Raw genomic sequence first — 12587 nt, forward strand, 5'->3', positions numbered from 1 at the left:
AATTTAAAGTTTAATTTTAAATCATGATGCTATTTTTGAAAATTTAAAGATTATGTTAAATTTGGAAACAATATTTTTTTTAGGTTTGGGTTCTTTACTTTACATTTAAGGTGTAGTGTTGAGAAGAGTAGGTTTAAAATTTATAGTTTAAGGTTTAATTTTAAATCATGATGTTATATTTGAAACTTTAGAGATGATATGTTCCATTTTAAAACCAATTTTTTTTAGATAGATTATGAGATTGTAGAGTTACTAGCCTGTACACCACCAATCAAAATCATAATACAACACCCCATATGATACACCAAATCTCGATGGTACACCTGACATAAATGGTACACCCAACCCATATGGTACACCAGAAACAAATAATATACTAAATTCAGATGGTACACTGACGCAAATGGTACACTAGACCCAGATGGTACACCAAGCTCAGATGGTACACCAGACGTTGATGGTACACCACTCAAACCGTACATCAGACCCAGATGGTACACTAGACCCAGATGGTACATCAAACGCAATTGGTACACTAGACCCAGATGGTACACCAAACTCAGATGGTACACCAGACGCGGATGGTACACCATCCAAACGGTACACCAGACCCAAATTGTACACCAAATGCAGATAGTGCACTAAACCCAAATGGTACACTAGACATAAATGGTACACCACCTAAACGTTACACCATACGCATATGGTACACTACCTAGATGATACAACAAATTCAGATGGGCCAAATATACACAAATCATAATTTTAGTGGACTGCTATTAATTAATTCATGTCTAACTAGAAAAAAATTGTGGACTCACCCATAAAACCCTCTTTTAAAATATGTGGATATATTGGTCTTTTTATTTAATTTTTGTCTTATACTCTATCTCACAACCTCTTTATCTCACAAGTCATAAAAAATGTCTATTCTCTAAATTTTGTTTTAAAAGCGTATATTTCTCAAGTATTTTTTCAAAAAGTGTCTAGTTGACAAATGGACTCTATGATAATTTGGTACGGGCGTAGTGCGAAAAAATCTACTGCTTTTGAACATAGGACTTTCCACTATTAACCCCTAAACCCGTGCTAATGATGCTTAATTATACCAGATGATTTGATCGGTCGGTTAAATAGAAAATTCAAGAGTATGTATGCTCTGTTTTAGAACCCCTTCAATGCAATTAGAGAGTTAGGTTTTGGGCCAAGATTCAAATATAGGGTTTTATAAAACCTAAAAAAAATTATATAGGTTTTTACTTTTATAATCTTTACAAAAATCCTCTTCTCAAACACAAGCGGCAGACATTGACGTTTCCGACTTACAAGTTTGTTCTTCTTCTCCACGAAATTGACATATTTTTCTGTTTTTTCATATATCTCTTTGTTAATCAAGTATACGTGATAATGTCACATGACTTTTAAATTTTTTTTTTTAAACCTTTAACAGGGTATGGTAACGAAACCAGATGAAAAACCTATGAAGAACCATCACAGGAAAAAAAAAAAGAAGCGGAATAGCCCATCGTTTTTGTCACTTCCTGATGAAATCATCTTGAACTGTTTAGCCCGCATATCAAGATCATACAACCCAAAACTCGCCCTAGTCTGTAAGACCTTTCGCTCTCTCATTGTGTCCCATGATCTCAGTGTGACGCGACGTCACCTTAAAACCGGAGAAAGGTTTTTCCATGTTTGCTTACAGAAGTTTCCCAATGATCCTTGTCCTTCTTGGTTCACCCTCTGGATGAAACATGGTGAAATCCTAACCAACCAACTCGGGAAGAACAAGACTTCTACCCGAAATATCCAATTGGTACAAACACCTTCTTCCTACTTTTATTTTGTACCTATGTGCTTCGTTTCAGTTGGTTCAGAAATGTACGGACTTAGCCAATCTAATACTCCATCCTCCACCTTATGGATCCTTAATAAGAAGCTTTACGTATGGCAAAAAGCCTCCAGCATGACTGTAGCTCGAAAGAATCCCCTTGCATGTGCCCTCAATGGAAAATTATATGTAATGGGAGGGTGCGCCGCTGATGAATCTAAAAAGTGGGGTGAGGTTTTCGACCCAAAGACTCAAAGTTGGGAACCTTTACATGACCCTAGCCCCGAGCTACGCTTTTCTTCAATTAGAAAAATAAAAGCGATCCAAGGAAAGCTTTACGTTAGAAGCAATGAGAAGAAAGACTCGGTTTATGATCCAAAAACAGGTGAATGGAAGGGTACCCCAAAATCACTCTTTGAGGAGTGTGCGATAGATAATGTACGGTATCGTTGTGCTCGAAACCTGTGCTGCTCGTGGTATGACACAAATCGAAAAGAATGGAGAGAGGTCAAAGGGTTAGCAATGTTGATTAATTATGGTATATTTACTGGTCTGACTGAAATAGCCGACTACGGTGGAAAACTCTTAATTTTATGGGACGAGATTTTGTTTGGTCAGCCTGGATACAAGCATATTTGGTGTGCGATGGTTGCGCTGGAAAGACGACGACGACGACGTCGTGTAGGAACTATAATTGACGAGGTTTGGGGAAACATTGAGTGGGCTGATATAGTGCATACCGTTCCCAGCTCATACGTTTTCGTGCGTAGTCTACTAAGTGTGGTTTGATCAAATATATATAATCATGTTTTTTTTTTACTAATATTACTAATAACTTTCTTTAAAATAATTATTTTAGTGCATTATATTATTATTAGATGATTGATTATTCATTTGTTTAGCTGTGGATGATTTCATTTCATACTTTCATAAAACTTTGTGTTTGCTTTTATTGAGTTAATGACATTGTTTTGCCAGTTTTTGCCAGATTTAATCGCATTCACATTATCACAGGGCATGTTCGTTATAATTAGCCTACATTCTTTTTTAATTATTTTACTTTTGGTTATGTTGTCAATGTATATTTTATCAAAAAAGTAGTGTTGCTTTACAGATACAAGTTTGCATATGATCATAAGCCTGAGAGCAAGAGCAAAAGAAAGAAGCATATTTTTAGTAACCCAACTTTAACATGTCCTTTGTACTTTGTACCATTGCACATCGTTTCGGTTGCTTCAGAAATGTACGGATTCAGCCGATCTAGACTTCTAGTGCTCCGTCCTCCAACATGTGGGTACGTAATAAAGAGACTGGGTTATGGGGTAAAGCCCCCAAACATGAGTGTAGCTCGAGAGAACGTTATGGCAGACGTCCTAAATGGGAAACTATACGTAATGGAAGATTACGCGAACTACGGTGAGGTTTTAGACCCAAAGATTCAAACTTGGGAACATTTACCTAACCTTGGCGTCAAGGACAGCTTTTCTTCAATTAGTCAAATACAGGTGAACGAAGGAAAGCTTTACGTTAGAAGCAATGAGGAGAGGGCTTCTGTTTATGATCCAAAAGAAGGTATATGGGATGTTGAAGAAGACTTTTTAGCGCAATGTATGGTATTGTTGTGATCAAAACAGGTGCTGGTGGTATGATGTAAATTACGACAAATGTAGAGGGGTTAGAGGTTTAGCTACGTTAAATTGGTATCATCGTAGTGGTACGATTGAAATAGCTGATTACAATGAGAAACTCTTAATCTTATGGGATGAGTTTGTGCGACATGGTACTTGTGATTAATACAAGAATACACTACAAAAAAAACAGTCAAATAGCGACTCCACTATTAGTCACTATTTAGTTGTTAAACGGTGTGTTACGATTAAATAGCGACTAAAACTAGTAGTCGTAAATCGAGAGTCACTAAAATAAATAGTCGTAAAATTAGTTGCCAAATAGCGACTACATTACAACTTATACGCAGAGTCGTAAAAATAGTCGTAGCTTACTCGCTTAAATTTAATGATTAATTAACGATTAATAATCATGAATAGAAGTATGTGTATATTAGGGACTTTTTCGCGACTAACCTAGGAAAGAAAATTAAAAAAAAAACAAATTAATTTTATTATATAAATCAAGAAAATAAATAAAATTATTTTATTTTTATTTCTGAAATTTATTACAAAAGCAAAATAACAAAAATCTCTTTAAAAATAATAAAAATCTCTTTTCACTCTCGAAACAAAATTAGGTTTAGCCGTCTCTGTTAAAACACCCCCACCGCATTCTTTGATCTGGCCATGCCGACAGCCAGACTTAATGGTCGGAGTCGTGAGAGGTCCGTCTATGGTTCTTCTCTGTTGTTACTATCTTCATTTAGGTTGGGCTTGGTCTTTTGGCGAAGAAGAAATCGAAGAAGTGGTGACTTTCAGGACGGCGTCTCTCCACGGAGTAGTGGTGGTGGTCTTGTCGATATTAGTCCTCGTCGTTAAAACTAATATTTCAGATCTGCAACAAAACCCATATAATTATCAGATTTCCCTAGATATATCTCCATATTTAAATTCATGTAACTAACCTTCTAGAACTCTTCCAGAACTTGAATAACTCTTGGTTAATCTTCTGGGTTTTTCGATTTCACTTCAACTTGACGAAGAGAAGAAGGCTAGGAAAGAAAAGAAGGTATGAAAGGAAAGTGACAATAAGGAGATGGGGAAAAAATGAGAAGGAAAAGGATGAGAGGATTTCTGTCTGTTGGATTGACACTATCAACGGTAGATAGTAAACCAAAAGGCAAATCCTTGTCATTTAAGATCAGCCAATGAGAAGCTTTCTCTTATTTTATTTTTATTTTTTTTGGGGTAAATTTTGATGATTTTTTACGTTATAATTTTCACGTAGGGGAGTTTAAGCTTTATAAAGTATTAATATTACACCTAGTCCGGATTACACCTGGTGGTAAATTTATGCATTGGACTGTAAAATTCTTTTAAGAACCATAAATTATTGTTTATTCACAAAAGTTTGAGATGATCAAAAGTTTATTTAATTATGATTATATAAATATTTTTAAATTAATAGACTAGAAAATCAAACTTCATATTTGAAAGTTTATTAAGCCTAAAATAAATGGAGAACTGGATTAAATATATATGACATAATTACTTGTTGCCAATTTTTAGTGAAGAAGAAGACTTTTAACAACAACAAAAACATAATTGAAAAAAAAACATGTATGTATTTCCAAATTCAACAAATTTGGTGGCCTCTTGTATATATGTCCCATGTGTAAAAGGTGAAGACTTACTCGAATTGCTTCACTAAGTCTCTTGTAATTTTTAAATAACACATGCTCCTTCCAAGATTCCATTAGTTTCTTCTAATGTTTTCGCATTAAAGATCAGATTTGAAATACTTTAGATTGATAGATCTGAAAATTATAGATTTCTTATAAGTGTGTGATAAGTGATAACAGTTTAAAAAAAAAAGAAAAAAAAAGGTTTAGAGATTGTTGGCTTAGAGATTTAGAATTATAAGTAAATATGTTTAAAAAAATTGTAAAGTAATATATACATGATTTTAAATATTGGTTTTATGTAGATATGTATCTATATATATATATTATATTATATTTATGTTTTGGTTTATGGTTTATGAATTAATTTCTAAGATTAAAATAGTTTAAAGTTCAAGATTTAGAGTTTATGGGGTTAATTTTTTTTGAAAAAGTATCAAATCTTAATTTTGTGTACTAAATAGCGACTGATATTCGACTATTTTGCGACTAATTTTTTCCGCATTAAATCTTAGCTTTATGGTACTAAATATCGACTAACATGCGACTCGCATAGTTAGCTATATTAGTCTCTAAATTAGCGACTATTTTACGATTATGTTGCGACTAAAGTTTTGTGTATGTAAAATAGTCATAAATTAGTCGTTAATTTGGCGACTAATATGCGATTATTATATCTGGTCGCAAAAGAGCGATTATTTACGACTATTTTTTTTGTTGTCGTGAAAGAGTCACATAATAGTCGCTAATTAGTCGCACAATTTGGTGACTACATGTATAGTTGCCAAATGTAGTCGGAAAAACATGTTTTCTTGTAGTGATATTTGGTGTGCCGTGGTTGCACTTGAAAGACGCAATGGTATAGATGAAATTTGGGGAAACATTGCATAGTATACTAAATAAGGTTTGATTAATTAAATCTATGCATGTTTTCTTTTTGACCATGAAATATAGTGAATAAATAATGAATGAATACATAGAGAGACATGAATGACATGAAAAGATAAAAGACAATGAGACACAAAGATATACAAATATGTTTGACTTAAATGATTAACATCAATATAATTTCTTTAAATATTTGTCGAGTAGACTGTCAACGATCACTTGATAAGCTCTTTCAGTCGGGTGATAGGTATCCCAGAATATATAGGCTGAAGAATTTGTACATGTGAATGGGTTAAATGCGTTACACAAATAGGATATTGCAAGAGTTCCTTTACCGCAGCATCCTCTATCAGCTACCTCAAAACCTGAAACGAAATGAGATCATTTGAATATAATATACTTAGAAGTAGATAATAAATTTGAAAAAAGAAACAAATACATAGATAAATCTGTTAGATGGAACTTACCGTATTTTTTAGGGTACTGGATCATGTCATAGAGAGTTTCATACACATCAATGTAAAGGATAACACCATCCAACTCTTTATCTAAAGAATCAAGTGCTGGCGAAAGTCTTGAATTGAATTGTTTTGCCATGTTGTTTAAAAGATGATTACATCCTCTTGTTAATAAACCCCCAAATACAGTTCTTTGAAGTGGAACACAACCAACAGGCACCGCACTAAACACTCCGATTCTTCGAGCTCCAAGCTTATGTAATTCCTAAACATTAATTATATAGAGATACGTTACTTTTTTGGATGCAAGTATATCGTTGATTATTTTATATATAACTATAGTTAAAGTACTTACCCTCACGAATTGGACAGCAGTGTCAGCCAAAAAATTGGGATACGAGGTACGATCATATGTAAGAGCTCGAGCTAAATAGGTGTGAGCAAGGTCATTGCTACTAGACACCACGACGAAGAAACTGTTTTCCAAAATATCTTTGGCTTTTTCTTCTCCAAAATGTTTCTTGATCTTCGATATATATTCTTTGAAATATATGAGTTGATCCCACACCGATATCACTGACTACAAAAATGAAACATAAAATTTATTTAAAAAAGGAATCGTCACCCACAAGAAAAACTAACGATCATGATGAGAGAACATTAGTGTACCATCATTTGAGCTGTTAATGGATCATAACCAGTTCCTCCAGATGCAAATGTTACACCTTTAAGAAGATCTTCAGGCTTCAAATCAGGATTCATATATGCTGGTAATGTCTTAGCCAATCCCAACTTTTCAGCTGACAAATAATTTATAACATACATATAAATAGCTATAATTTACAAATTAGAAAAAAAATGAAAGAATAGTTCAAATGGGTTACCAATAAGATCAGAAGGAACTCTTCCATCAGAAAACCTTCCGGTGGCGGAGCCTCCAGGGAAGTCTTTGCCATATGGAGGGAAGTTACACTTTAGAAGAGTTGGAAGATTATTGTTATTTCCTGTGTCCATTATTGAATCTCCGAACACTATTAGTGCTGGGATTGTTGCGTTTTTCCCTTGCTTGGCTGCATTGGCTTCGATGGCGATCAATACCAAAGCGATCAATAACACTTGAAACTTCATTCTCTCTTGTTTGATTAGTTTACTTTTCTGCTTAGAGATTTTTGTTTGTGTTTTACAAATTCAAAGACATGTGTGCATGCTTATATATCTTGTGTTCTGTTTGTTGGATTTCTAAATTATGTCCTATTGAACTGTAGTTGTTAGGTTCTATGATATTTCTAATTAGTTATTACGTTTTGACATTAGTTGGAACGACAACGAAATTCAATTGTTATTTCTTACAATAAAATGGTAACTAAATTGGTTATAACTTGAATATACTTTTTTTTTTTGAACAAAAAACTTGAATATACTATGTTTGGAATTTACACCAATTTCATAAATATAACCATACATTGATTAAGAACCCAAAAAAAAAAAAAAAAAAAAGCTGAACATGATATCTCAGCATATATATTTGAGATTAGAAAAATTATTTCAAATTTCTTTTGTTAAGAAGATAAAATAAAATTCTGATGGTGAGACAATGAGACACATGCATTTTAGAGATATCATTTTATTAGTCAGAAAACTTCGGCTTTTGCATAATTCTCTATGTATCTCCAAAATGTGCGTTACATACCAAAAATTTTCAAGATGTAAAGATTCGATAAAAGAATTTAAAAGACTCTTAGACCGTTGCTCAAAATAATGTATTTGAATTATTTTCTTTAAATTTTATTATATATTTAAATAATAAATGTGTAAAAAAAAATTGATATACACTGCCATACCTCAGAGAAACGATTCTTAAAGCATCTCAAACACAAAAATGGCAGGAAATTCTCAATAATAATAATATTTTAATTATACAGTTATATTTTTAATTTTTTAGTAAAGCTGAACCAATAAAACTTGTTTATGATATACAAATAGTAAGAAAAACATTTCTACAACAAATAATTTCAGAAGCGATCCTCTTTTTAGTGACACCAATTTTTGACCTTTGTAATTAAAAATTTGGCCCACAAAAAATATGAGCAACCCAATAAATATTCCCACCAGACTTGGTATTATAATGTTCAATGGAGAAACGTTTCTCACTTTCCTTTATTAATATTTTTAATTTTTAGTTGAGAGTATCTCTAGAAAAAACGACTAATGGTCATGCTCAAGATAAACATGGATTTAATATAATAGTCAAAACAAACATTGAAACAATGGTTAAAAGTTAAAACCATGACTTCTGTTCACTAAAACAGAGAAACGAAAGACTTTCCAAAACCAAAATCTTACGAGAAGCCCACACTACAGCAAATAACTAAACATTTGAGTGCTAAACCCTCTTGGCAAAAATCACAGATTGGTTAAATTTTGGAAATATGGAGACTGTCAATTCTAGGTGCCGGTCGGAACTTCGTATAGACATTTTGAAATCTGTGTACGAACGTTTGAGTTTTGTCGGTTTCCTCCTCACGATTTTGGTATTTATGTTGGAAACAAACGATACATCTAAAACTCGAATCTACATGGCTTATTTCTGTTTCCAGAGGATGACGTTTGTGTTCTGCCTTGACACGAGTGATCCTAATCTAGACGATAATATTATCTACAACCCAAACCCAAAGGTCAAGGCATATTTCTCTTGGCGATGAGGCTTTTGATTCTTGATTTGGGTATCACTGCGCCTACTAACCGACCCTCGGTATCGAATCAGACTCCATCTGTTTCACCCACCACGATCGTATCTGTCACCAGAAAAGTTCATCCCTAGATATCTGTGTTTAACCTTGCAACAAAGACCCTCAAACACTTCTACGGTTTCTCCAACTTTAAATAAAGCTCAAGGATGCTCGACGGTTTCTCCAATCTTGACTTGTTTATTTCTACAAGAGATTTCCATATTCTGTTCTATTTCTAAAATTCGTTTGTTTTCATTTTTACATTTTCTCCTTTTCAACCCATAAAGAGGACTATATAATTTTAACTCATATCTCTTTCTCTGTATTCCCTCTAGAATTTAAAACATCAATGCCAAAGGTGTCTAATTAAAGAAACAACAAAACCATAAAGAACCAACATAAACGAAATGAGTGTGTGATATATTACAACGCAGTAATATATTACAGATGTCTTTGGGATTAAAATCAAATACCTAAACAAATATACAAGGCAACCATACCAAGCAACGCATTTACCAAAGAGTTAATGAAGAAAGAAGAGTAACCTAGAAAAAAGGAAACCATTTTGAAGAGTCCAAAGAATTTCACTAACCTTGTGAGCCTAACTGCATTTATCATCTGCAACTGTCATCTATATCTACCATTCTGCAATGGGTTTCCCATGTTACCTCCACTCATTCTCTGATGGGCTTGGCTAGCGACCCCGAGCTTCAAATCTCCAAACTGATGTATTAGCCCACCAGCTGCATCCCCTGTTACAGGCCATGGTACAGGATTGTACCCTGGAATTCTCGTACCCAAAAAATCAAACCCGTTCATGTAAGGGAGATAACCAAGAGTGTTGGTGGGAGGAGGAGGAGGAGGAGGAGGAGGAGGAGGGCAGTAAAAACCAGTGGGTTGCACAACCAGATTGTTCCAAGGAACATTAGGCACTTGAGCTGTGAATTGGTAACCATAAGGATACTGAGGGGCTTGGACACTCTGATGATAACCAAAGACGGGAGCATACTGTAAAACCATCCCATATCCGCTCTGTTCTGGGACATAAGGTGTTGGTTGAAAGCTGCTGTAGGTAGGAGGAACGTTAAGATTACCATTATTGCTCTGGATTCCTTCTTTAGGTATTGCACGTTTCACTTCCACACGCTTATCACTCAACTCATGGAAACTACTCTTCATAACAACCTCAACAGATTTCTCCGAATCATATGTAACAAACCCAAAACCCCTTGGCCTGTTTGTCACACCATCATGCATCACAACAACATCAGTCGTCCGACCAAACTTCTCAAAGTAGCTCCTGAACTCTTCTTCAGTCGTGCTAGACGACAAACCTCCAACAAATATCTTCTTCGTCCTATGCGTAGCAGTACCATTACTCGGCATCATACCATTAGTCGGCATCTCATGCAAACCACCATTGTTCTGTTGATGTTGAACTTTGCCCTCTAATAGAGGAATGCTAAACCGATTCTGATATATAAACTCATGTCTCCGAATAGCCTTTCTCACATCAACCTGATGTTGTTAAAAGATACAAAAGACACACTTTATCAATCCCTCAAAAAAAAACCAAACTTTACATATCTCATCAAAAAAACCCAAATTGATGAAACAACAAGTGTTAAGAGAAAAAAAAAACTTACGGATTTACCGAGAATGAAGTGAGTGTCTTTAAGAGCTTTAACAACATCATAATCCTTAGCAAAACGAACAAACCCAAACCCTCTGGATACTCCAGTGACTTTGTCTTTAGCTACAACAGTTTCCAACACAACACCATATCTGCTAAAATGCTGCTTCAAAGCTTCTTCACTAGTCTCTTTCCCAATACCACCAACGAACAACTTAAACCGATCATAATCCAAATCCATACCCTGAAAAAACCAAAAGAACAAAAAAAAACCCTAAAATTTGCAGGCTTTGTCTTAAATTCCCTTGAATTTCGGAATTAGACGAAACTATTGCCCTAATTTCGCAATTGCACAATCAAAACATTAGAATTAATCAAATCAAGAAACCCCCAAATCAAATCATGTACGGAAACCCTAATTTCGAAAAATTTGGGGATTCTAAATTAAGAAGTGATTATGGAGAAACAAGAGGAAGGAGACAAGAAATTGAGAAATTAAAAAGAAAGCCCTAAATTTTAGGGGGGGGGGGGGGGGAGAGGACTGTAGAAGGCAGAAACCCTAGAAAAGCCATGGAAGAAGAGAAGAGGAAAAGTTTACCAGATAGGAGAGAGAAACAGTGATTGATTTGACACGGCGCGAGAGAGAGAAGACGAAACGAAGAGAGTTAAAAGTTAAAAAAAAAAAACTCTTTTTAGCTTCCCTCAGTTAGTTTAACCTTTTTTTTTTTAACATTTATATGGACAACGTAGAATGGGCCTTAAGAAGGCTTTGTCAATTTAAGGCCCAAATATTTTATTATTGTTTGTTGGGATCCCTTGTTTGTTCTAGTATGATTGTTTATTTGTTGGGAAGAGAGCTGAGAGGATATTTGGTTAAAAATAAAATAAAAAAAAATAAGAGGAGAGGATATTTAAACTAAATTTAGCTCTTTGTACAAGATAATATTTAAAATTTTGGTTTTAATATTTAAATTTTGTAAAGGTTAGCTTAAGTGGTATGACAAAATCTGGATGAGTAGATTTTGTATAGAGTATTTATGTTTAAAAGTTAGCATGAGGAAGTTAAACATTTAGAATATTTATGTTTAAGAGTTTTTAAGTGTTTTTTTGAATTATAGATTTTAGATGAGAATTTGTTAGAAATACCATTTTTGAGATGCCTCTTTTCAAAAACACATTTTCTTTTTGAATATTTTCATTTTTGCCCTCTTTTACAGAATTACAAGATGTTAAATTAATTTTTAGATTTTTTTTTTTAAGGTTTGGGTTCTCTATTTTACATTTAGGATATAGTTTTTAGGGGGTAAGATTTAGTATTTGGGGTTTAGGGTTTGAACTTTAGTCATTTTATATATTAAAAATTTGTATTTTTGAAAACTCATACCATGAAAGAGTATTTTTGAAAAATGACATAAAAATGATATCTTTGAAAATCCCCCATTTTAGATTTATATAGTTTTAATTTTGAAAATAAATGAAAAAGAAGAAAACAAAAATCAAATCTTAAAACATTTTTAAAAACTCATCAAAGTTGATTTTTGGATTTTGTGAAAAGTTTGTATAAACTCTAAAAACTATAGATTCTCTATTATGGAAACTACATTTCTATAATCTTTGATTGGATAAGAAAATTGTTATTGCAAATTAAAAACAAAAAAACGAAAAACAATTCTAAAAAGTAGTACTATTTAAAGAGTTAAACTCGAGAACCTAAACTTAAGGTTGGATTCATTACATTCACATCTTGCATTCACAC

At 33.6% G+C, this 12587-nt stretch overlaps 3 protein-coding genes, 1 long non-coding RNA gene and 1 pseudogene across 5 annotated transcripts; 2 read left to right on the forward strand and 3 right to left on the reverse strand.

Annotated features, from left to right (window-relative positions):
• The first annotated feature begins 1453 nt into the window (after window positions 1–1453).
• Window positions 1454–2620, forward strand: LOC147941110 (putative F-box/kelch-repeat protein At5g28160 pseudogene; annotated as a pseudogene).
• A 171-nt stretch (window positions 2621–2791) lies between these two features.
• Window positions 2792–3456, forward strand: LOC104704100 (putative F-box/kelch-repeat protein At5g28180). Its single transcript, XM_087458383.1, has 2 exons — window positions 2792–2850; window positions 2946–3456. Exons 1-2 carry the CDS (start codon window positions 2792–2794, stop codon window positions 3454–3456), a joined length of 570 nt encoding a protein of 189 aa, XP_087314509.1.
• A 515-nt stretch (window positions 3457–3971) lies between these two features.
• LOC147941111 (uncharacterized) lies at window positions 3972–4581 on the reverse strand. The gene is made up of 2 exons (XR_015560851.1): window positions 4407–4581; window positions 3972–4336 (listed from the first exon to the last, which is right to left on the reverse strand). It is a non-coding gene; the product is annotated as an uncharacterized LOC147941111 (long non-coding RNA).
• A 1433-nt stretch (window positions 4582–6014) lies between these two features.
• Window positions 6015–7649, reverse strand: LOC109124913 (GDSL esterase/lipase At1g59030-like). Its single transcript, XM_010416422.3, has 5 exons — window positions 7354–7649; window positions 7139–7269; window positions 6825–7049; window positions 6479–6734; window positions 6015–6376 (listed from the first exon to the last, which is right to left on the reverse strand). The coding sequence occupies exons 1-5, from the start codon at window positions 7595–7597 to the stop codon at window positions 6183–6185; spliced, it is 1050 nt and encodes a 349-aa protein (XP_010414724.2). The 5' UTR covers window positions 7598–7649; the 3' UTR covers window positions 6015–6182.
• Window positions 7650–9597: 1948 nt separating this feature from the next.
• RBP1 (RNA-binding protein 1) lies at window positions 9598–11545 on the reverse strand. Of its 2 annotated transcripts, XM_010416425.3 has the most exons (3): window positions 11430–11545; window positions 10845–11075; window positions 9598–10716 (listed from the first exon to the last, which is right to left on the reverse strand). In XM_010416425.3, the coding sequence occupies exons 2-3, from the start codon at window positions 11070–11072 to the stop codon at window positions 9826–9828; spliced, it is 1119 nt and encodes a 372-aa protein (XP_010414727.3). In that variant the 5' UTR covers window positions 11073–11075; window positions 11430–11545; the 3' UTR covers window positions 9598–9825. The 2 variants fall into 2 exon arrangements, with proteins under 2 accessions (XP_010414727.3, XP_087312476.1); XM_087456350.1 differs by lacking the exon at window positions 11430–11545 and having other exon boundaries at window positions 10845–11401.
• Between the last annotated feature and the right edge of the window lie 1042 nt (window positions 11546–12587).

The sequence above is a fragment of the Camelina sativa genome, chromosome 7, assembly GCF_030686135.1.
Source record: "Camelina sativa cultivar CO46 ecotype springtype chromosome 7, ASM3068613v1".
Taxonomy (NCBI): domain Eukaryota; kingdom Viridiplantae; phylum Streptophyta; class Magnoliopsida; order Brassicales; family Brassicaceae; genus Camelina; species Camelina sativa.